Source organism: Monopterus albus, unplaced genomic scaffold (assembly GCF_001952655.1).
Source record: "Monopterus albus unplaced genomic scaffold, M_albus_1.0 scaffold69.1, whole genome shotgun sequence".
Taxonomy (NCBI): domain Eukaryota; kingdom Metazoa; phylum Chordata; class Actinopteri; order Synbranchiformes; family Synbranchidae; genus Monopterus; species Monopterus albus.
In genome coordinates, this window is record NW_018127949.1 from 2,508,263 (window position 1) to 2,533,099 (window position 24,837).

The 24,837-nt window shown below is 38.4% G+C and overlaps 1 protein-coding gene across 1 annotated transcript in view; it reads right to left on the reverse strand.

Moving 5' to 3' along the window:
• LOC109963052 (calcium-activated potassium channel subunit alpha-1-like) overlaps positions 1–24,837 on the reverse strand; it is a 78,274-nt gene that overhangs the window by 20,348 nt on the left and 33,089 nt on the right. The window contains 17 exon segments of the mRNA XM_020605305.1: positions 455–628; positions 2,283–2,359; positions 2,995–3,081; positions 3,558–3,626; positions 4,009–4,118; positions 4,318–4,473; positions 4,658–4,727; positions 5,152–5,234; positions 5,341–5,446; positions 5,555–5,665; positions 7,585–7,676; positions 9,268–9,438; positions 9,602–9,677; positions 10,618–10,693; positions 15,507–15,618; positions 15,705–15,798; positions 19,336–19,397. Coding sequence (XP_020460961.1) covers positions 455–628; positions 2,283–2,359; positions 2,995–3,081; positions 3,558–3,626; positions 4,009–4,118; positions 4,318–4,473; positions 4,658–4,727; positions 5,152–5,234; positions 5,341–5,446; positions 5,555–5,665; positions 7,585–7,676; positions 9,268–9,438; positions 9,602–9,677; positions 10,618–10,693; positions 15,507–15,618; positions 15,705–15,798; positions 19,336–19,397 — 1,726 coding nt within the window.

Sequence of the window (24,837 nt, forward strand, 5' to 3'; positions counted from 1 at the left end):
CAGCAGGATTCCCAAATTTGAATTTGCATCAAGAGATTTGTGAAGGAGATGCACAGCTATACATGTTTCATAGCTTTGGCTTTAATTTCTTGTAAATATGTTGGTGAAGTCGCTGAAAGTGGAATTATACCAATTTCAGGGGGGAAACAGTTTTCACATTAGTCACCACTGATCTACAGGTCAGTTTGAATTCACATTCTCAGACAAAACACCAGCAAAACAGTAAAGTGACATGCTTCACAACAGCTCAAAGTCACCTCCAAACGTAGCAACACAGTAGGAAAAGCACCAGCTGACCCAAAATCAGAAAGCTAAAACACCAGAGCAACTTCTATATCTATGACAGTGACAGCACAGCCTCTAGAATTAGACACCACAGAAGCTAAAGACACAGCATGGTTAACACAGTGCATGTTACAAACATTGAAGAGCACACATCATGGCGACAACTTACAGGCACGTAAAGTGGCTGAGCAATCATTTACAGAGACAGCAGAGAGTGGGATGTCACGTTGAGGGGAGTCCACGTTACAACGAACATTAACTGGCATGCAAGAGCAGTCCTGCTCTGAGTTTCCGCAATCAAAACAACATGCCAGTCTTATTTTCTTGTAGGCGGGCGTCTTGGCTACAGTCATGGGTTCAGATGAGAGGAGAGGAAGAGCAGGTTAATGCTGAGGGTTGCTCTGGAGGAAGAGTGGACAAAGGCAAGACAGGGCACAGAGGAAGGCTGCTGCTGGGATGCACAGTATAAACTTTGTCTTGACAGCATACAAATGTCAGATTCAGAGGGCTGAATTTGTTTTGTTTTTTCCAGTCTGGGTCACTTCTGGTACTAGTGAGGGAAATATCATGAGGTAGTAAGGTCATGTGGTTTTGGGGTAAAAATGTGACATGAGTGAGGGAGAGTGGAGGGGCAGGTCATGAATTTCTTTTGCAGAAGAGGCACGAGTTCCCTCTCAACTACTTGACTTGACTCCTCATCTTCATCCCAGAGAAACTGTGCAATAACCTCGGTGAATTACACACTTTTTGGTTATGTGTGATTTAGTCCTTTTTTGATTTTCTTGTTTTTGTCAAAGGACTCTGGTGACATCTAGTGGTAATCTGGAGTATTACTAACCCAAGCTGGTGTTAATGAAATTTTGGGGATGATGAAACACATAATTACCATTTTTCAAAAAACTAAACAATAAATGTGTAGGGATTGTATGATGAACTGTTTCTCTTTTTGTCTCTCTGGGTTCTTTTTCAAAATTGTTATTGTTGCTCACTTTGGTCAAATGTTTTCTTCATTTGTTAGCACCGTGCACATGGCAATGGGGAGAATACCAGGCAGCATCAACCATTGTACATGCAACATTTACAGTGCATTCAACACGCTGCTTCAGTCAGGGGGAGCAGGCTGTTTTTTCGGAGGGGAAATTAAATCCAAATTACTCACAATAAATCACTATATAGTGAATTTTTAGCAAAGTGTGTGAAAAGTTCCCAAGTAGCAGGAAAAGAATACATCAAATGTTAGGATTAGCTGTTAAGACAAAACAAACTGCAGTAAATCCAAATAAAAGAACAAGAATGATGCTTTTAGACATGATCCATCTGGGTACCTGTGGTGTTAACAGTCTCTGTGAATGCCTGTTAACATCACAAAGTTATCAACAGCACAGACAGCTATAATTCCAAAGACAACACCACACATATACACAAACAGACAAAATGCACATTTAGATCCAATTCACAGGTGGTTGGAGAGGAGTTAACTGGCTTGATTGCTCATTTCTTTCTGTGTCTACAATAGATGGTAATCACAAGGAAAAGATAATGTGCTAACATCATGGAACAATTCTCTCTATTTTTGCTCTTGTCCAATAGAATTGCTGAAATGATAAAAAAAAAAGAATACTTAACCAGTTCAGTCAAATCCCTAAACAGTGGGGAAAGAAGGATCTCTCTCTCTCTCTCTCCCTGCTCCCTGTATACCACTGGAAAGCCATGTTTGGTAATTTCTGTGAAATGACCCTTTAATGGAGGCAGGTATTGATGTCATAATTGTACTTTTTACAAGGGAAAGCCTGCTTATTTTGGCTGTGGAAAGAAGTTTGCTGACCTTTCTTCATGCACAAGCACAGTTTTTATATGAATAAATAACAGGAACGAAGTGGAAAAACCACACTATGCAGGTCATGTGTACCATCATGCAGCTATACTAATGCTCTCAGAGCCGTATCACTTTAGTCTTTGAAGAAATGTGAATGTTGTGTTCATATGCTATCACTTACATTTCTTGCATCCACATTTTTTTATCCTTTTGGGGTCAGTGATGTCATCGTGACAGGCTTTACAGTAAAACAGTGCCCTGTAGAAGACAAATAAGAATCCACATTGCTAGGCAGCCGAGGACCAGGATGCTGAAATAAAGTGTCTACAGATATTCTATCTTCAATAACTCACACATAATGCATCAGTAATAATAGCAATGTAATATATGACAGTGCACCTCTTTTCTTTTTACTAATAATACTAATTTTTCAATGAAGGTATTTGGTAAAGGGGCATTTTAATGTCCAGTACTTCCAGTTACAGTAAGTAACATATGATATCATCCTCCCAAAGATGCCTGCAACAAATAGCTTCAGTTCATTTGTACTCACACTGGAACCAAAATTATTAACAAAAATGTTTGATGCAGACAGAAAGAATGCTAATATGAAGGAACTGGGAGAATCAAGTTACAATAATTTAATTTATTTTCAGTTGCTTTTTTTTTTTTTTTACAATTCAGACAAGCATTCAAGCAATATGTTGACACTTCAAGTAAAATGTGTCAAAAGGTGTATGAGCATTCATTAGGAATTGCAGTTCTATGGGTAAATGCTTTTCTTTCAAAGTAAATTAAAGAATGTGGACAGAGATTCTACACTAAGATTATAAAAACAGCTCGACAGAGACTTTACTTTTACACCCCATCCAGTCTCAGATCCCAATCATTACCTCTTCACTTCTTTGGCATCGCTGGCAATGAAGAAGCCCAAGGTTCCCTCCTGCATTTTAACATGGTTTCCCGGGTTTATCAGGGTGCTGTGAGGATTTATAGATCAAAGATTTCAGAGTGGAAAGTTATGTGACAGAATTTAAAGGCCTCTGCAGTCATCACTGGCAGTGGCACCTGCTGGCGGGATTAATTTTCACAGCTCATTTGGCAGGACAGCCTCTCTTTATTAAATTAAGCTGTCGAAAGCAAATAGCAGTGACAGTTCAAATGGTATAAAATGGGCATCAGTGCATTAGAGAAACTAATAAAACAAGGGCTCAGCTTGGGTCTATAGAAACCAACTGCCACCTCCCCCTTAAACTTGTCAGGATGTTATCGTACAACCCTGCGAACAAACCAATTTGGACGCTAATTTAGCACATCTGTAAAGCGCCTTGTGTGTGCAGTCAACAAAGAAGCAGATTCAGAGAGGCTTCATCAGTGTAAGGCAATACTAATACAAGCTCACCTGCACATTAACTCATAATTCACTCATAATTATCCACTGAGTCCATCCACTTACCTGCATTCCCTCTGATCAGACTTGTACTCTATAGCTATCAGTAGTAGCTTTAGCTTTACATAGCAGAGTCTGGAAAAAATAACAATATGATTAGACTTCAAACAAGCTAAATATTTGTACTTTTGATGATGATCTTAGCTTTGAGTGCCATCTTTTTCTACTCTGATATGCATGTCAACTAATAAATCAGGTAATATTTTATATGTCCCATTATCTTCATGACATAATTAAATATTTTCATCTGATAAATGAAAATAAGCGAGCACTGCTGTCCCCAGCCTCTTTTGAAATACTCCTAGAGTCCCATGCTGCTGTTTGCATACCTTCACCCTAACAGAGCACCCTACATTTAAAGGTTTTAAGCTGCTATGTGTTCAAAACCCAAAGCGGTAGAAAGGAAAACTAAAGAGAAAGACATCATTCATTTAAAAAAAAGTTTCAGTAAACTTACTCGCAAATTACTGGGAAGGACAAGCCCACAAAGGCACTCGACAAGTACTCAGTGTACATCTCATTGGCTACTCCTTCCAGGTAGTACTTCTGCCATGTGTCCTCCTCAATCTACAACAAAGATTAGTGGATAAAAGACAGACAAGGTTGTACATCACATGTTTTTTTTTTTACAAGTTCATCCCCACCCACTCACCAAATACAGTGCATGTACCATAGGCCTCATGTTGCATAATCATCATGATCTATTTAGACTATGTTTTAAACTTAATCCAATGAGCACAGATGGAGGAATCTTAGCTTTAGCTACCTTAATGAAGGACCTCATGGAGAACAGGTTGGCCAGCATAGTGGACAGGCCTTGAGCCAGGCAGCTCTGGGCGATGAAGCCAAGCTTCAGCTCCGCAAGGCAAATGGCATCATCTCCCTCCTTCCAGTTCCAGCTTGGGATGTACAAAAGATGGGCCTAAGGGAAGAAGAAAAATCCATGAAGGTGCATGGTTTCCCAGCATGGTTACAAAAGATTAGGTATTAACACCTAAATTATGTCAGTGCAAACTTAACCAAATACAGATACCCATATTAAATGGCTAAAACACAGCAGTAACAAACATCTCATGACTGCTGATGACTCCAGAAAGAATACTAACCTTATTGTGGTACTGCAACATTTGAGTAATTATTCTGATCTTTGGATGGTAATTCTTGATAGATATTACCCTGATATAGCACAAAAAGGACAAAACAATTTCAGAACACAAAAGACTGTCAGAACTATGTTAATGTCAAGAAACATGCTATGTTTGTCATGCATCTATCATACCTTATGATTTCATAACTGGTTTAGCTTAGCATTTAAAAACCCTTGCTGCAAATTGCCTTTAAGCTTTTGTGCAACTAACAAATAATAAATAATGCAATTTGTTATTTATAAAAGTTTTTTTTAAATTGTCTTGTGATTTATTTTTCTTGCTTAAAGTGGAAGGGTTTGTACTCTCACATATTAAGACCCTTTTAATAACTTCAGGTTCCCCATTTAAAATTCCCCTGGCACCAAATCCACTTCTTCCTAATAGACCATATAACCAAACAAAAATACACAAAACAAAACAAAACCTTGGAGAAGCTGCTTTGGTTTGTTTACCTCATGATGTTGGATGCATCCTCAGCATCAGGGTCAGCACAGTATTTATTGGCTAAGATCAAACAGGCGTCAGCTGATTCAATCTGGAAACAAACACAAAAGCATCCAATCAACAAAAAGCTGTAACCAACAGTATTTTATAGATTAAAGATTGAAAAACAGCACAGCTGCCCTCAGAGTCTGAGTTACCTTGACTCTGGCCAGGTCATGTGGGTTTAGGACAGACCCTTGGTAGAACTCCACCTGGGTGAAGTGGCGCTTGAACAAGGCTTCCAGCTCAAGATTAGGGGAAATACTGAGAGAAGCAAGAGAAACTTTTACATGTGAGGAGAAACCTTATTTCTACTGGTTTGGTGATTTTTTTTTCCCTTTAATTTCAGGGACACTGGTGTTTTGTACTTACTTATGGAGAAAAACAATTTCTACATTGACATCATCCCTGTCCTTGTGTAGGAAGTCTTTAAGAAAGTTGGACACACTCTCAAGTGTTATATGACCACAGACCACGATGTGCCTAGAAAATGGAGGTACAGAACAATAATGAAACTAAAACATAGTCAGTTGATTCTTTTTCATCTTTGTCCTGGAATCACAAGTTTAAATCTGAGGGATGTAATGGAAAGGAAATCAGTAGTGTTATATTCAGGCAAATGATTCAAAATCTGTGTGAAATGAAAATTATGGAGGGTTGTTTGAGGTTCCTGCATGTGGAGATTGTGTGAAAACTGGCCAGACAACACTGGGGATTTCTGGTGACTGTGATTATAAAGAATCGGACTTTACTTTGATGGAGATTATGAAATCAGTACACAGCATATCTCAGTTCCCACTGATCACAGATACAGGTTAGATTCCTCTCTCTCTTTTCTGAACATTTCACCTGCAAGAATCAGATTTTTGTTAAGGCGGAAGTGTTGCATTGAAGTGCATACAATTGCATAGCTGCACAATTGTCTCTTCCTCATGTCTTCTATTAAATCAGTGGTACAGCAACCACATAGTGAGCACTATTAGGGCTGCCTCTTAATCCTTACTTTCCTTTGATCTGATATTTGCTTTATTTTGTCTTAATTAGGAAATTTCTCCACTGTACAAATACGACTTTGTAGGGTGTGAAAGAAGAGAGCAAATACTTGATTTACACATAAATAAGCATCTTACACATACAGTAACACCACAAAACATGTAGGACTTTCTCATGGTAGAAAAAATGTTTAATAAACTGTGTTACATCAGTGAGCTAGTGGGTGAAGAGATCTCTCCTACCACTTACTGTTTTGAAATATTTAGAGGGGGCACTGTAATTTTGCCCCCATTCCTTGGAGAGCGTTCATGACACTGCTCAGAATGACAATATTATTAGATTAGATTACATTACATTACATTAGAGTTATTGCACTGACTTGTGTAATTGCCACTTGTGGCCACAGGGAGTGCAGTTCAGTAACGATTGCACAAGCTCACATTAAGCTGTTGCTTCAGTGATAAGGTGTCTACACAGACTACCTTCTTTCCCTTTAATAAGAGGCTGTGGTTTAATCAATTTCCCCACAGATCAAGAAATAATTTTTTATAAGTCGGACACAGTTTAAATCAGTGAGAAACTCCTACAGGTCCCATCGTTTAGTATGACAGCAGTGGATCTACTGCAAATGACTACACTGCAAAAGTATCTGCCCTACCAAGTAATGTTTGTCTGTTTCTGAGCTCATAAAATGGTCCTTTCATAAAAATCTGTTTAAAAAAAGTGCCAATAAGGTTACCTCAAAATGCTTTCAATGTGTGTCAACTTTTTACAAGAGTTTACCAGAATCTGATCCTGACATTATCAGTAATTTCTACAAATGTTTGAAACAGATGAAAATCATCAGGCTGCACTAGCGGATTTCTTCACTTGTTTTATGAAAATAATACTTTTAAGGCTCATTATAAAAGTTTTTTTTTGCAGTGTAAATGCATACATTTACTTATCTTTCATGCCAAGCAGCAATGACAACTTGTACACATAAAAAAATAAAAAAAAATAAAAAATAGCAGCAGCAATACAGTACAATAAACTCTACACATTAATCATGAGCAAGCTCTGCAGTCACAGTGTGAATTTAGTGCTAATTGAGATCATTATATCTCAAATGACAGTTTAATGGAATCCATTTAAACAAAGATTAGAGTATGCCACCTCTTCAGGAGAGGGCCACTCGAGTCACACAAAACCACACCATTAAAATGTTGCTGTTTTTCATTTGCTTGACTTACTTTCTGCCTCTGGTTGAGTTATAGCTCCCTCCATATTTCTTCCGATTAAGGATGAGAGCAGCGATTTCTGGCACATAGCGAGCAAACATAGCCTACATGCATGAAAAAGAAAAAGAAAAGGGCATGCAGAGAAGGTTCTACTGCGACGGAGGCAGTAGATCCTCCTCAAATACTTACTTTCTTCCATTAACCGCACTATAGGAACCACCATATTTCTTGCGGTTTCCTATTAACTCTATGATTTCAGGGACGTAGCTTGCAAACATGGCCTAAAGAAGAAGATAGGAGACAGAAGGAGAGACTAAAAAAAGGCAGGCAAAGAAAAGCAGGCCTTCTATTTTTATTTTAAAGAAATGTGCAAAGGGAAACACTACTGTACGTGCAGGAGTAATTATTAAACAGGAAAAAGTTAAAGAACATAAGAAATGTTCAGTTTGTTCAAATTAGTATTGACTGATTTTATATTACGTTTTCTTAGTACTTGAAATGTGACTGTATGAAAATGAAAAAGGAAATTATGAGGCCAATATTTATGGGTATTGGAAGAAAAGAATAAAGGAGAAAAGGTCAGCTGATTAGCTGTATGTTGATCTATGTAGAAAAATAAAAATGACAGAACTTGAGAAAAAGTCTTATGTGCCATGTTTCGTCCAACAAACACACATGTGGGGTTGATCTGGATAGCACAGCCACATGGATGAAAGACATCAACTTATCTCAAGTCAACACTGCTGCACAAAGAACTGAAGGATTTATTTTTTACTGAAGTGTCTGCAATATGTTTATCAGCTTTACAAACCAAATGTGAAAAGTGACATTTTTATTACAATGATATTGATGTTTATTAGAGTGAAGTCCAGAATTACAGTGCATTTTAAACATTTACTGTAAAATCAACAATAACGGCTGCTACGCATCTGAAAATGTGGATAGTTTTGTCATTTTGATACTAACTGCCACCAAGTTAATCAATCAGATGGAAACATTCTTGTTGTTTTGTGCAGCCATTACATAAATGTCTTGGAACATTTAAAATCTCCAGTAAAATTTTAAATAAAATTCTGTGGGTTTGAACAATGTTAGGCTGCAGACTCTCAATACTGAAGAAATCACTTCTGTCCGTTTATCTGAAACATCGTATACATTACAAATCTAAAACTTTATTGATTAGAATTTTTTTCTCATTAATCAAAAACAGTTAACTGTGGTTTACTATGAGATACAGTATATATACCCCAAATGTCACTTACTGTACATCACAGTTACGCTCAACTTATGAACATGCTGTTTAATCCTGTCCTGAATAATACCCGATCCTAACAACAGCATCGTCTAAATGACCTATGGCCTCTTACTTTGTCAAGCAAATCAGGTCTGTGGTAAAGCCCAGAAAAGATTTTATTTTTTCCAGTTTCACCTTATCAATTTATAAAATCCTGATCAGGTTTATTCCCAGAAAAGCCTTCAAATACTTGTGCAGAAATGTTGCTACATCCATAAAGCAGGCTTATAGTAAATCAACCTTGTATAATTGTGTTTGTTGGAAAGAGGGAGGGGAGTCAGGAGGGTGGAGCCACCTGAAACCGCAGCAGTTTTATAGTTAACAAATGTAAAACCTCACAAATGTTCTACGTCATTCAAGTAAACAGTAAAACAAATGTTCAACATGATACATTAATAAATTACACAATAGTGCAGACAACTCATATAATACATGACATGCTACATACTGTGAAGTGGTGAGCCACATATACACTGCAGTGTAAACAGTGTCCTGATGTTTGCTAACACCTGCCACAGTGTGATGACTGGTTGCATGGAGAATTTTAAGCGGGAATAGGTAATGAGTGGGATTTTTACCAAACCACCAAGGATGAAGAAGACCATGAACAGGCGGCCCAGAGTGGTTTTTGCATAAACATCCCCATAGCCAACAGTGGACATCGTAACCATGAGTAAGTAGACACATTCCCAGTAGGAAAGTGCCTGGTAATTTGTGAAGTTTTCCCAAGGATCCCCTGAGTTTTCCACCTGGAACAGAGGTCAAGATTTATACAATCATGAAAACAAACACAGTACAACACCACTTTTAACTATGACTTCAATAATAAACATATAATTAAATTTATACATTTATGACAACTTCACGTGTACCTAATAAAGTGGCGGGTGAATGTATATCTCACTAACTTACCAAATGAATGAAGCCTGCTGCAGTTAGCCATGTGCTTATGAAGATTGAACACAAGTTCACCAGCTTTATTGAGTTGCTATTAAGAAAAAGAAGAGCCAGAAAACAATGTTTGGGTTGCTTCACTGGTCTCAGAAAAACACCCAGTCCAAGATGATAAAACACATGATTCAAGATTTAGACATAGACATATGCTCTAACATGCGTCATGTCGAGTTCATTCATTCATAATGGAGCAAAGAGTACAATGTGAGAAAATGTTAAAAATGATAAAATGTCATTATCCGCAGTCCGAGTGTGAGGCAGCACAAACACAACTACGTGCAACACAAACCAGTGCTCTTGATGTTACTAAAACTGCAGCATCTACACTATTTTCACATATCATCATTAATGTGTATGGAATTACAATACAGTGCATGCTTTGCTCGTATTGTGGACAGCCATAAAAGATATCGTAACGTGGCTCTATTTACATTTCCACAAAAAACTTTCATTACAGGCCATTAAAATATCATTAATGCCAATGTACACACATGCTCTTTGCACTCTGTATTTAGGATGTTTAGATGCAGGGTTGTTTACTGTATATAATACTGTATACAGTATATTTCCTACTGTGGAATGAGTCCCTGCATGACCTCTGTCTTTACCTTCATCCGAATGGGTGAGACAGATTATTCTACTGTAACCTTTTCCTGACATCTGTGCAAAAAGCTTTAATTCTAAGCTGTGAAGAAAGAAACAGAAAACTGTTTCATTCACGGTTGTATCATACTAATATAGTTTGCCCAGTGAACATACACGTTACTGCCTTGTAAATTAACTACAAGCTACGTCATCAAATTAAAGTTCTCATGCTGTGCTAATATTATGTCAAGCAAAATATTGCATATAAAGATCGATCTCCCCCTTCAAAGTATTGTAAACTTATGTCAATAAAATGAGTCACTGCGCTATTTCACATTGCCACAAACATTACAGCCTGCCACACTGACAAAGGGTATCAATACACTTACCTCGTCTTTAGGATATTCAGAAACTGTAAAATTTCTGAGAACTGTATCAGTCTTAAGGCCCTTAAAAACCTCAAGCCTGCGAGGAAAAAAAGACCATAAAGAAATGTGATTAATATCAGTTCAGACAGCATCAGGGGCATTTGACCGTGGTTTAACAAGAACATCGTACCTTTCATACTTTTATCCATGTTTATCAGCTTCATTGGACTCATATTGGTACAAAACCCCTCCAATTCAATATTAAATATACAGTGTATTATTTAAAAAAGCATTTTGGAAGAGACACACTCTACCATCACAAATCTCTCTTCCTGAACTCATAACACTGTTTTAATCTCAGACACCTCACAAAGTACCACCATCCACCTGATACATGTTTCATTTCTAAAGGGAAATAAACTTTGAATGTAGAAGAGTTGACAACCTGGATTAGAACACGGACAGGACACAACCACACAGGACTGAATGAGTAAACAGATGTGATGGTAAATCATAAATCTGAGGGTGTTCATGGGAAGACAAAATGAAGCCGGTGTCTGCTGCCAAGAGTTTAAGGACTGAATGATACTGACAAACATCTGCAGGTAGTGACATAACTAGCCTGAGCTTCTGAACATGATGACTACGTGTTAAACCACAACCTCATTATAACCAGTTTACAGCTGTTTCTGTCCAAACAGTTTAGACACTGATTATAGTAAATCACCACCTCTACAAAAAACAGCAAAATAACATTTTTTTCTTTATGTTTAGTCACATTGGTTAATGTGATTAATTTATAAAACTAGGTGCTGAAAGAAACATCCCAATTGGGTATAAAAACCAAATGATTCACAGGCCCAGCTCAGTTTGAAAAAAAGCTGCATCCACTACAGTGTCTGTGCTGCACAGACTATTAAAAACCACATGTGAGTGAACAATCAAGTAAAATCCATCCTGACAGGCATTTATCAGGCAGACAAATTTTCCTACTGGAATAGATTTGTGTGAAGACCAAACGATACGAATCGAAGGTGTCACAGGCAATCATTCAGTAAAAGGCTTGCAAATAATCTTTTTTTTGAAATGACGTGAATTGTGGTGTGCCTCACCAAAGCGAGCGCTTGCCAGATGGGGAGCATAATGCAAAGCAAATCCTGAACCTGAACCTGCTCCAGCTGACACACACTACAGAGTCCAACGAGTTCTGGACACACCAGCCTTCACCTTGTTCCCACACCCTGCAGATCTTACCCCAGTAGGAGATTACATGGAAGCATGCACCAAAACTGTAGCTGATGCCATCCTGGTCCTCTTTGATGCTGATGTGCCTATGGCCAGTCCTGACCCTGTAACCCTTCTGGAATAGCTCCCCAGTCGATTTCTTGCGCCTTCTTGTGTTAGAAATCATATGAGTCTGTGCGTCTCCATCAGGCCTCCGGTACACTAACATTTTAGTGGGAATCATGTCTGAAAATCACTTTCCAATGTAAAGTCCAAAACCTGCTTCACATACACGCCAACTACTCTGCATCCAAAAAGCCAAAAAACTAATAAAAAAATAATCAGGCACTTTTATGATATTTGAACCCAACAGGTTGGCATCAAAATGTGTCATCAGACCGTCACAGTACCCTTGGGGCAATCGAATGCATCCAGCGAGCTTAAAGCAAACCCATTTCCCATCAGGATATTAGAGTGTAAGCTCCTTTAGGATTCATCCAGGGAAAGGAAGGGGCCAGACAGCGAGTCTGTCCATCAGCTGGCTTCACAATGTAACGTACATCTCATCCCTATACACCCACAAACGCTCTTGACAAACCAAATTTCATCCTCTAATCTCAAACAAGACCAGTGTGTATCTCTGTCTCACATTTATGGCAGAAAACAAGTCATGTGAACAGCCAGTGGGACTGCGTATGAAAAAAAAGAGAAGCTTTGGCAATCATTGTGTTTTTCTATGGGTTTAGTGATTCGGGAATAATCCCTAAATTAATCACAGCTGATGTAATAACCGCTATTTTATTTGCTGTTTAAACCAACTGTGCAGCACGAAAAATGTCACGGCAAAGGGAATAAAAAATTCACAGCTCACCAAGATCTAAATCTGCAAAGTCCATTAAATCTGAAATGTGAATTCAAGTTACTCACTCCTGTTATCAAAATACCTTTATAGCAGTGGTTCAAACAAAATATCTTTTCCTTCTTTCAGAGTTTTATTTGAAAATTTTAGATCTTAAGTTTAAGCAATGATTAAGGAAAAGTATGAAAAATGTACATTATGTCAGAATGTCTCATATATTCATACAATTTCCTAAAAATAGCAAGTATAAATGCAATTATAAATTCTTATGAAGGTTTGTGGTATATATACTGAAAATTGAGACTGAATTTTCAGGATTTTTCAGGATTAATGTAACAAGAAAGCTGAAAAACAACTGTCTCTGCAACACAAAGTCACATTAATCTAGTCAGACTGTCCTCTGATTTTTTCCCCTTGTTTTGCTTATTCAGAATTCTACCAGGCCTTCAAATGACAAATAAATAGAACTGATCACCACTGGTTAACCTGCATCCAGTGACATGGAGCCGTGAGGAGACACTGATTGAACTGGTCACGAGTCAAAACGAGATGGGAGGTCAGCTAAACAAAAAAAACTACATTACATCTGAACATATATTGAGTTTAAGGTCTAGAAGCTGCTAGCATGTTTATTAGCTGCTGCATATTGTTTCTACACAACATCCTAAATGTGTCATGCTTACGTCCACAAGCTGGTCATGCATCTGTGAGCGTGTTAGTTGAAGAGAATATTAGAGCACATTATGTGTATGTGTGTCAAAATGTTCTGACTGGAGGATTGGCAGCTTCGCTGAGTGTCCTGCAGGAGTGTTGATCAGAATTGGGAGCTCAACAGCTGTGAGCGGACGCTGCTGAGCTGGTTTTGACCTTATCACCCAGTAAATCAGTTACTAAACCTCCACCTCCATTGCTTACTCACCACACTGGCTGGGATGATGTGTGACAGAGAATGATTTCCACTGACATTTGCTCAAAATGTTGTAAACTTGGATACAACATCATTCTTTTTAAACTTGTGCTTTTGCTTCTGTGCTATGTAAAAACAAATGATTTCACTCTATAAATTATGTGAAAGCCTGTACTGTATATGTGCTGCTCTCTCTGACAGCTATTTTGATTTCTGTGGAATAGAGTAGACAGAAGAACTGCACAGTAAACATGAGCAGTGAGAGCCACATGAGCAACACCTACACAAGTGGTACAAACAGAATGACATTACAGCACACTGCGTTCGAGTTGGGAACTCTGCCAAAATCTCTTAGAGCACAATTTTAAGAGTAACATTTTAAGAATAATGGAGAAGTAGATCTCTAATACCTTGTTTTGACTAAACTCCATCCTCTGTAATATAACATCAATGAACTAAAACCAAAACCAGCATTACACTCTGCAGCTGAATTCACCCTCAACTTACACCTTTTGTGTACACTTTTATTTTTTGGCTGGTTTTATATCATTATATTTCTGTCTCTGAATCCAAACATTATGGAAACACAAAACCAAAATATAGTTATAGTGCTTGAGCAGAAATGAAAGAAAAGCACCATCTCTGCAGTACAGCAAACACACCATGCCTGCAAATCATCCAAAAATGTTGAAAACCAGACACATAAAAACTCAGAAATTTGGAACTTTGCATTACAAATGTCCACAAGAAAATACAGAGATTAGACGCAATAACAAAAATAACCACTCTTTACCACAAACAACAAGTACTGTTATTTGCACCAGTTACTATCAGAATAATGTCTAACAATGCAACTGCCAGTGATGTAAACGCCCCACACTGCTGCACCAATCTACAACATGTATATTAATAACAAAACCTCTAAAATAATTTGTGAACTCGAAACGCCAGCCACACTGAGGTCATGTCCACTAGATGGCACTAGCAACCAACATTAACCTCTACTTAGTGTATTTTCACACCACAATTTGCAGTATATCATCCCAGGGAAAACACACAGACACATTATGCACCTGTACGTATCATCTTGTAATTACACAGAGGCTGTTCACTACTGAAAGAGGTCCTGGTTGGCTACATGGCAGGTTCGTACCTTGGTTGACAGGAGAAATAAAAACAGCTATAAAAAACCTGTAATGCAGCAAAAAGAATTATTCCCCTTAATCCTCTAATTCCTCCCAGACCTCTCTGAGCGATGAGCCTCACACATTTAGCAGATTGACTTCTATTCTAGCACCTGAGGCCCCAACAAAGCCTATTACCTTTTCATATCCACTCATGTGCTTTTCAATCAGAGAGCACGATTTCATTTGAATGTTAATGCAGGTTTGCTGCAGAGGTGAAGAGCAGCACCAATAATGCAAAAACACATGGCCAAAGACAAAACTAACTTTCAAAAATAGCACACTATCAACAGCTGTACACTTTTGGACAATGCTGCCAAACAAGCATTATTTCAATAGGCAAAGCTCATAAAGCTTTTCAGTCACTGTGCTCATCAGTTTGCAAGCTGTGCTGTTTTTAATTTGAGCCACCATTTCCACGGTAATAGTGAGGATCATTCAAACTTCTCTTGCATGATGTGCAACATCCCAACATACTGTAAAGTTAATTTCTGGGCAAAATTATCAGACTTATATGGCTACTATTACAGGTGTGCCAGTGTAAATAGCTACAAAAAAGCCAGATGTTCAGTTTTTGCAGCTTTGGCAACGTGCTGAGATTATCTGGTGCGTTCACTGACAACAGTTACACACAGTAAATCCACTGGGTGGCACCACAGGCAGTCGGGAAACATCCACTGTACATTGTGAAGTCTGTTAATCAGCCTGTGCATGTGTGTGAAGTGAGCATCCTTACCAAGCCAGCTCCTGTTCAAGTACACTGACACAAACACTGGAGGAACAGTGAAGAAGTCCACCACTGAGTTCACCTCCAGCCAGAACCACAGCTTGTCATTGGCAGCAATAAACTGTGGAAATGAATGGTTAAAGATGACATTCACCCCTTTTAGGTATAGAGGTAAGAGCACAAATCAACAACTTTAGTTTTACTTACACGGAGGCCGAAGTACAGCAGGAAGAATATATTGAACGCCATGTCGATCTGCAAGGTGAAGTCTTTGTAGAAGTTCTGACAGGACTCAATAGGACTGTTAGACAGAAACAAAGGATGCTAAAGTCCAAGAACAAGAATTGATAGCAAAGTAAAGAAAGTTGTACTAAAAATGAACATACAACAATAGTATTTCATGAAAAATGAAGCATAAAAGATGCATTCTTCTTTTCCTGAAAATGCATTTTTAAGATTTCCAAAGGAAGTGGAACATAAGTGTTCAAAATAAATTGCAATAGTTGAAACTTTCCAATGACTTTTTTTTCTGTTGAGAAAAAACATGCAATTATTGTCACACAAGCAATAGCGTGTTAATATATCTGATTAACCCTTAAATACTGTAACTGCAAAACAGTCTCTCTGAGAACATGTCGTATTCCAGGTGCATTATTACTGCATGTAATAAATTGTGCTGATTTCCTTTCAGGCTTGCATTTCCCATCTTACAGACAACATTTCAGGTAAATATTGAGTCAAACTTTATGGAAATGCAGAGCCAAAGCAGTAGTTTAAGGGTTAAAAGCATGCAGGGTTCAAGTCTTCTTTTATGAAATCAGGCAGCCATAGCAAATGCTAGCAATGCAGTGGAGTCTCACCCTCAAAAAGCTCGTATCTGGCACGAATAATTCAAATAAAGAGAGATAATTCACCAAGTAAATGGGAATGTAATAGGTTAGTATGATGCTGTAATAATATTCATGACCTGAAATATAAAAAATATCCTCTCAAAATATTACACACTCCTAAAATGAAAACACAGCTTTACATCCAAAATTCAACAAGGTTTATTAATAAATCATTTGAATGAATAACTGAGTAAAATGAATACAAATTAAAAGTACAGTAGGTTAGTGCTGAGGAGGTCGCTGCCACCCCTTTACAGTGGGTAGTGTGTTTTTCATGTTAGTCCTCCACCTGCAGGATCCCTACACTCACAAAAAATTCACTAATACGCTCCATATCACTCAACAGCTATCATCTCCCCTGTGCTGTTTAATACCACTCAGATTAAAGCAATTTGCTTTTGTTATGTAAAAAAAAAAAATCTAATAAACTTCCACTGATAAAACACTGCCCTCACAGAGTTCACAAGGTGACATTAAAATAACTCAGGGATTATTTTGAACTGATCTTAAGTGCAGCAATAACACTTGATCTTCTGGCTGATGATGGGTGGCTGATGTGATGAGGCACAAAGCTTCACATCTCTTCCTGAGGCAGTAGTTCTAGAAATCCTCACAGACTCCAGCTAGGCTGCGTTATTTTAACCCTAAAGTATAACCTGGACTTGTTGGTTGTTCCACTGCATCTGGCGGTTACTGTAAAAGGGCTTGAAGTGAATTGGTCAGATTTTGGGTAATGGAGCATGTATGTAGAGACACCAATATTTTTTACATTTCCTTTTACTTGCTAAGTTGCCAGAAATGCCACACTGATAATGTTGCTCAGTATCTGTGGGATGTGTAAATGAGCAACTGTTGCTCACAGGTTTGCCATTTAAACTTTAACAGTGATGTCACAAATGGTTTCCGCTTCCCCCAAGTGGCCAAAAAGCCAGCTATTGCAGCTTTAAGACAATCAAGACTTTGGATTTGTGCGCTTGTTGTGGAGTTATGACCCCTAGAGGCCAAAGAAACCAGTTCAATCTTTAACGATAAAAAATATCTGATTAACTGAACAAGTCTGACCAAATACTTCAGCTCCTGTGCTACGGGCACAATTTGTTCAGTGCTCACTGTTGAAGTTTGAAACCCAGTTCTACTTTAACACTGATGAAAGAACCGTGTGGCACTTCTTGTGCTCTTGACGTGCAAATTATATGGCACTACATGGAAGCACAGAGTCCAAAGTAAGACACAACTAAAGCTTTAATGAAGTAAAGCTCCTTGGGGATCTAACGAGCTTCTTCACCTCAGTGCAGCTCTTCACAGTGAATCTAAGTGGGCCTACTGTGTTGATATCTCTCTCTGTGTTGCTTCCAACCAGGTCATCCTCAGCAGCACCACAAGATTAATTACAGGAAGGGCTGTATCTGTTACAGCCTGCTGCCTCTCAGGCACATGCAAGAGCAACTAACTGGCCACTCTTTGGGTTTAGGTACTGAGCTTGATGAAATGACAGCTGGCCAAAAAACCTGTCTGGATGATAGAATAACTTGGATAAGACTGAATGAAAACACAGGGTCTTCTACTGTAGGATGGATATGAATATATTGTAAGTCACCAAGCAGGTGCATCATTCCTCATTGTGTATTTAACACTGCCCTTTCTTATACATTAAAAAGTTAAAGAGAGAGATCGAAGGTCACCCTTCAACAGGTGAAAAGAGATTAGGTGCAGTTACAAGCAGGTTCTGAGAACAGCAGGCCACAGATGGCACTGGTGAGGATGTAACTCTACCCGAGCTTGTTCAGATAATGAAATGAGATCATGCTCGCAAAGCACATCAGAACAGGCCCAGCCCTCAGCTGTACGTGGCCTTATGAAATAACAAATAACCTGCATGCTTGCCTCCAGGACCATGAGCCAGATTACATAAATTTACAGCCTATCTTCTTTTCTCTGCCTTAACATTACTCCCAGCAGGGACTCTCTTTGGGCTTAATAAAAGCTTTTATCCCGGTCTATTTTGCGCTGTGACTTAATGGCACGTCCTACCCAAACACCACAGGCAGCAGTAACAGTGTACTGTGGCACACGAGGCTAAAAGGGTCTTCCGCTTCCTGTGGTTTGATGAGCGATGGTGATTGTTTTCAACTAGAACTTTGGTCTTTCCTGCCTGTTAGAACATCTGCTCTGCTTACTACAAAGATTAAGAACATTTTATCTGTGAGGACTAGCTGTTTGTCAGCAAAGATCACCAGTAAGCAAGTCGATTGGATTAAAAACAACCAGCATGTACATATTCTCAAACACTACTAAACTCCATAGAGCACAAAACACTCAGTGTCATTGAGGCTGCACTGCATACATGCAGTAAATAAGGATTTATGAGTGCAGGAACCAGTTAATGCCTGAGGTCTCTGATGTCAATATAAATCATATAATGATTGAAATACATACAATTTTCACATCAACTGTAACCTTTTTAACTGAAACAATATCATTTTATCTGCAAGATTTCTGAGCTTTAAACTTCATGCATACAGCAAAAACGGTAGATTACTGCTTCTCTGCGAGAGAACTGACAAAAATAATATTAACGAAGCCACTGTAAGATCTGCACTAAAGGACTCAGAACAGGGGCAGAAAAACCGACTCAAGGACACTTGAGCTCTCTGTTTCATCCATCCATCTTCAGACCTGTTCTGTTTGGGTCTGTCGCTACATGCTAGATTCCTGGGAATTCAGTGTTGATGTTTTACCCAGCCACATCTCCAGGATAAATCTGGTCAAATAAGACATTTCAGTTTTAATCTGGTCACTGACAAATAATAAGAGTCAACCTATCATTCCAAATATTCTGCAGTGGAACAGGTTAAAACAGTTAATTGTGACCTCAAATGTAAGACAGAGGCGCATAAGTGATGGAGTATGATGATTTTTTTTTTAGTTATAAGGGGAAAAGTACTTACTCAGAGGAATCTATGAAGTATATTACAAGGGCTCCAATGCTGAGAGCAAACACGAGCACCACCTGAAAAATAAAGACCATTTTATTTTAGTTAAAGTGGTACAGTTATATCATACACAAAAGTACTTTAGAACAGTTACACGTTTAATCTTTAGATGCTCTGCGCGCTAGGATAGGGAAAAAAGAAAAGGACACCTGCTTTATGCATCTGACATGTGGCAGGCAACATTCATTTACTGTAAAGTTTAAAATGATCTGTGGGATGAGCAGGAGCCTAGGAACCTTTAACTTATGATGATGATAGTGCAAAATAACCTGCAGACAACAATAATGAAAATAATCATGAATTGTAGGTGTAGATCTTTTATTCTATAACTTATTTTCTCAGAAGCATAAACAAATGGACAGCCTCAAAGTTATTTTAGATATAATGAAATAATGTGTTTCAAGGTGTGTAGCTAATGTTTATTAGCTAATAATGAGCATCAATAGACCTTGATACATCTCGTCAGCCTGTTTTAATTGTGTTATATAAACCAAATGAAAGCGTCACAATTTTGAACAGCAGTGTCACAGTCAGACTTGTCAGTTATTGTACATCTGACAGTGTAAATAAATACAAATCAGTCCTGTTCATCATGAAAACTGGCAGTGGAGGAGTGGGTGAGGCGACAGGACATGGTTTGACAAACACAAACATGGCGGGATTCAGCCGAGGCCAGAGCATCGGGGGCCACAGTGAAGCAGCGTGATAACAAAACCCACGGCATCGCTTTTATTCTGCCACTTTCTGCAGGGGGAATGATACTGCTCAATAACCCTAAGCCTGAAGTAAGCTGACAGACTTTCAGAGTAAACTGGGAGGAAACTTGCAGGGTAAAAGATCCAAAGGTGTTAGTGAACAAAGCAAGAGTTGTCAGGTGACAGCCCTGACACTGGTAGATCTCAGGAGAAACTTAATCACTGGTGCAAACGCCAAGGAAATCAGGCTAAACTGTTAACACATGGGTAAGAAACGGCAACAGTTAGCATGCTGAGATATTAAGAGAACAAACTGAGCTTGAGGTGGCCAGTGTTAGTGTTCTTTAAACAGTTATTGTACAATAGTTGACATGACAAAGGTCAAAAACCATAGCAGCCCATTGCTAATGTAGATAAGGGCTCGACCCAGAGAGGCACATAAGAACTGTTAGCAGAACAAATATTTTACATCTTGACATACACTACCAGGTTAGCTGTGACCTTACCTGGCTTTCATCTAAATGACACAATAGCCATCTGAACAAAGAAACCGCAGGGTATCCATAATTAACGAGCCCGGCTTAATTAACTTCCATGAGGTGAAATTGTACTGTCAAGCTGCAACCACTGAAGGTTCTGAAATGACAAAAAGCACCAATCGACCCTTCCCTTTTGAAAGCCAGGAAAATCTCTTTAAGCCCCTGATGAGTCTAGTTTAGAGACAGGAAACAATGCTGGTGCAACCCTAGAAATGCTAATACCACTGGCAAAAAATAAAACACACTGGCTGTAACAAAGAGTGGGCAATCATGACTGAGATTATCAATGAGGTGTCAGACAGTGGTCATTATTCATCTCAGTCACCTGATAACGATGCATCACATCTGTATCACCAGCCACCCTCTGGCCATCTGTCTGGCATATGGCTCCACCCACAAGGGGGCACAGTGAGCTCAGTCTCATAACAGACCGACCTCGGCATGATGACCAAGATCTGCCAAGACACACTCAGTCCAATATATTTCTGCCAACGATATCATTTCCAAGATGAGAAATTGTAATTCAATTAAATAAAGCATCAAATATTGTCTCTAAAATGCTTTAACAACAATCATTCAGTGCTGGGAAGGTAGTGGTAAAGAACAATTTTTAATGAAACAGATTTAAAAAATTCTTGATTGTGGCAGAACAAGTCTCAAGTCAAATTTGAAGTCATTTGAAACAAGTCAAGGCCAAGTCAAATCAAGCCCATGAGGGCAAGTCAAAGCCAAATTTTAATGAGCTAATAGCATTAAGATGAACATTATTCATGTCTATTTGAACTATTTGTGTTGCTCTGTGAGCTGCTACAATCTTAAAACATTTTCTAAAATGTCTTCTTCATATCTGAGAGCATGTCCTTTCAATTTGTAGCCTAAAAATTAAATATTCACGTTTTAAGGTTGTTAGTCTTGTTTTGTTATTGGTGCAGGTCTTTGAGGGTAAAGACTGACTGAATTGAGGGGTCAATGGACAGAGGGCCATGTATGTAGTATAGATCAGAAAAATCTGTAATTTTTAGCATTACAGATAAATAAAACTGACTTGAGCATCTTTGCTTATAAGTCTAAAAATATACTAAGTCAAGTTTTGTTTCACAGCAGTCTAGTCCAAGTCAAATGTCTTCTGTTTTTTTTTTTTTTACTAAAGTGTGATAAATCTCATGTCTACAATCACTGAACACAATCGCTAAAACTGGAAAATGAGGCTACCTGAAAAAAAAAAGCCTTTTGCAGAAATCTCAAAGCTGAAGTGCTGAAAATTTTACTCAAAAATATTTGTATGGCTTTTTAATGTAATAATACATAATTATATATAAGAAAAAATGATGAATCTGAATCATGTACATCCATTTTCACAGATTACAGTTACTTGACAAATTAAAATAAATGATTTACAAAGTCCAGTCCAGTAGTTCACTGCCTGGCAGAGTGCACCTGCAGGTCTCAAGCATTCACAAGTCAGACTATAAACATCCCACTCATGCTCTTCCTCTGCGCCTCGAGTGTGACTCACTATCGACCAGTGTGAAGAACCTGCCAAAGAAACAGGAACTTCACCTGGGCAGAACATTTACTTTTGCAGCAAGTGAGGAAATCCCGGGGGAGGGGGAGGGGTGGGGCACCATCCTCACTGACATGTCAGAAAAAAATGTTCTTTTTGTTTGTAGCTGAGGAAAGAGAGGCTGACAAATGTCTTCTGGCAAGGAAAAAACATCATCATTAGTTAATATAATGTTATTGCAGCAGTCCAGTTAAAAGATGATTTGGTATCTGAGGGCTCATTGAGATTCTTTTCAAATCCTGCAGGAGGAGGTTGTGTTGCTCTGTGAGCTGCTACAATCTTAAAACAGGACTGGGAAAAACCAGGAGTTAGGTTGTTCAGTATTTCCTTAAAGCCTGAAGTCACTGTGGGATCAAAACTGCCACTGGTAGCAGGACAGAGATATGTGTGTGTGTGTGTGTGTGTGTGTGCGTATTCAGCTGACTTTAGTTCAGTAAACCTGTCCCATCTGAGCTCCTTATTCCTATGTGTCACATCCACTCACTTTAACTGTGTGCAACTTCCCTGCTCACTGGAGCTCAAGGCCCTGACTCATTTGTCTGCCCTCAAATGCCACAGGGATTAATAAAGCATCTTGAAGATAATGTACTCATAAACCAAAGCCCGGCCCTACATAACAGAAGAGATAAAATAAAATTCATAATAATTTGCCAGCCGTAAACTGAATGGTACAATTATAGACTTTGATATAAATTATAACATAAGTGGATCTAAAGTTTTTTTAAACTTCAGTTTACAGTTTCAACCAACAAACAATTATTCTCTTGTATAAAAATTGATTTGGTCAGGTCATAAATTCTATGCAGCAAAAGCTTTATAAACTACAGTACAGTCTTGTAAAGTATAATGCTGTAATCAGTAATCCTTTGTATTATTTTGTTTTTGGCTGCATAGACATCAGTGATCCTACTCATTAGCTTTACCACAAAATAATTTAATTACACATGATTTGTTTTGACAATTGTGTGCCTGTATTAGATTTAAAGCCACTGTAAAGGTTTGTGTGGTGGGCCTTGAATTGTGCGAGACACCTTTGGACATTGTGACTGTCCTCACTAACCAGACATTGCTTACAAGGCTCCTGCACTGTTTATCCTTTGCCCAGAGTGATAACAGCAAACTAGCATGTTTACAACAGCCATAAACATGGACTGCAGCCCTGACAAACATAGTGAATGAGCATGTGAGACAGTTACACTGTTATTGCTGTTAAACTTCTACTTTACAGCTGAACATAACATCTGTAACATACGATGCAACTTCAGCCCTACAATCTCAAGCTATTGTTTTTAATGTATCCATGCACACAGTTTGCAAAAGCAGTAGGCTACTGGCTGCAAAACCACTATGATAGATGACGATGACAGCCGACCTTATGACCTTTTAACACTTGGAGCTCATAACATAAACACCCAGTGTTTGTCAGGCCTTATATACAGCTACACTATTATGGCTAATGTTAATCCTGATTATATTTTTTGAGTGACATGCAACTGCTAACATCACATACCTTTAATTTACACTTTGAGAAAAGACTGAGAGGAGAATAAGTGAGTTGTCTTCATTGTATTTATCAGAGTTGGAAGCTTTATTCACAGTGTTGTACCAAGATATACGACTGAATTCGATGTAAATGACCACCTAAATCTCATTTTAGTTGAAAGTGCGAAATTGCTCTTCATGAGACAAGACAATAAGAGGCTGCAGTCACTGACAACACCAGCAGAAGGATGTTAAATATTATACAATCTGTAGAATATGGTAAGAAATGGGCTCATTGTGTGCCAGTCTGATGTACAAGTTGCTTTGATAATCTAGTGATTCTTGGCTGAGGCGAAGCTGAAGGACACAGACGGGTTCATTGTAGGCGTAAGATGCAGGATCAATGACTGTGCTACAGATGGCCTGGTTTATCAAGGACACAAGAATGATCAGTAGCAGCAGTGGGGTTGAATGACCATGTTTAGCCATGTTGGGTCATTAGTACTAATGTGCTAAGAAAAGAGGAAATAAAGCACAAAAAACCCCAAGTATGCCTTTTTTTGAAGTATGTAACAGCATTACATTGGTTTCATGACCCTGTGGCTCCTGTGCTTGTTGCCAGTGTTCAGAAACCACAAATCATAGTCATAATGTTAATAATACCACATACTGACACAGAAAAATAAATAAGAATAAACAAACTGGAAATAATACTGAAGTGTAGACTAGCTGTGATGCTGAGTGTGGTCAAAGCAAAGAAGAACACTGCTTTTCAGTCTGGTGTGTTATTTACTCTTAAAAAAAACAAGGACAAGAGAATGAAGAAAAAGAAAAGGTCATTTGCCATACAGAAAACATTACTTCTGTTAGGTATTTTTAGTCAGATAGAAATTGGATAGATACTTTATGTATTAGAAATGTTTAGTGGAGATAGGATGTCTAGTTAGACTGTTAAATGCTTAGGCCTGCTTATGAGTTTCTACAGGGTACATCTGGTCAAGGATAACTAGAGAGAAGAGTTGATGACTGTCAGCAGACAGGATGTTTAATATTATTATTATGACGTGTATAACTGTAGCCTTAGCCATAATATGTTCTTATGTTTAAGCCACGACATGTTACTAGAGGTCGTGAGAATGTTTTTAGCTACACACCACTTAACCAACAGACACACACA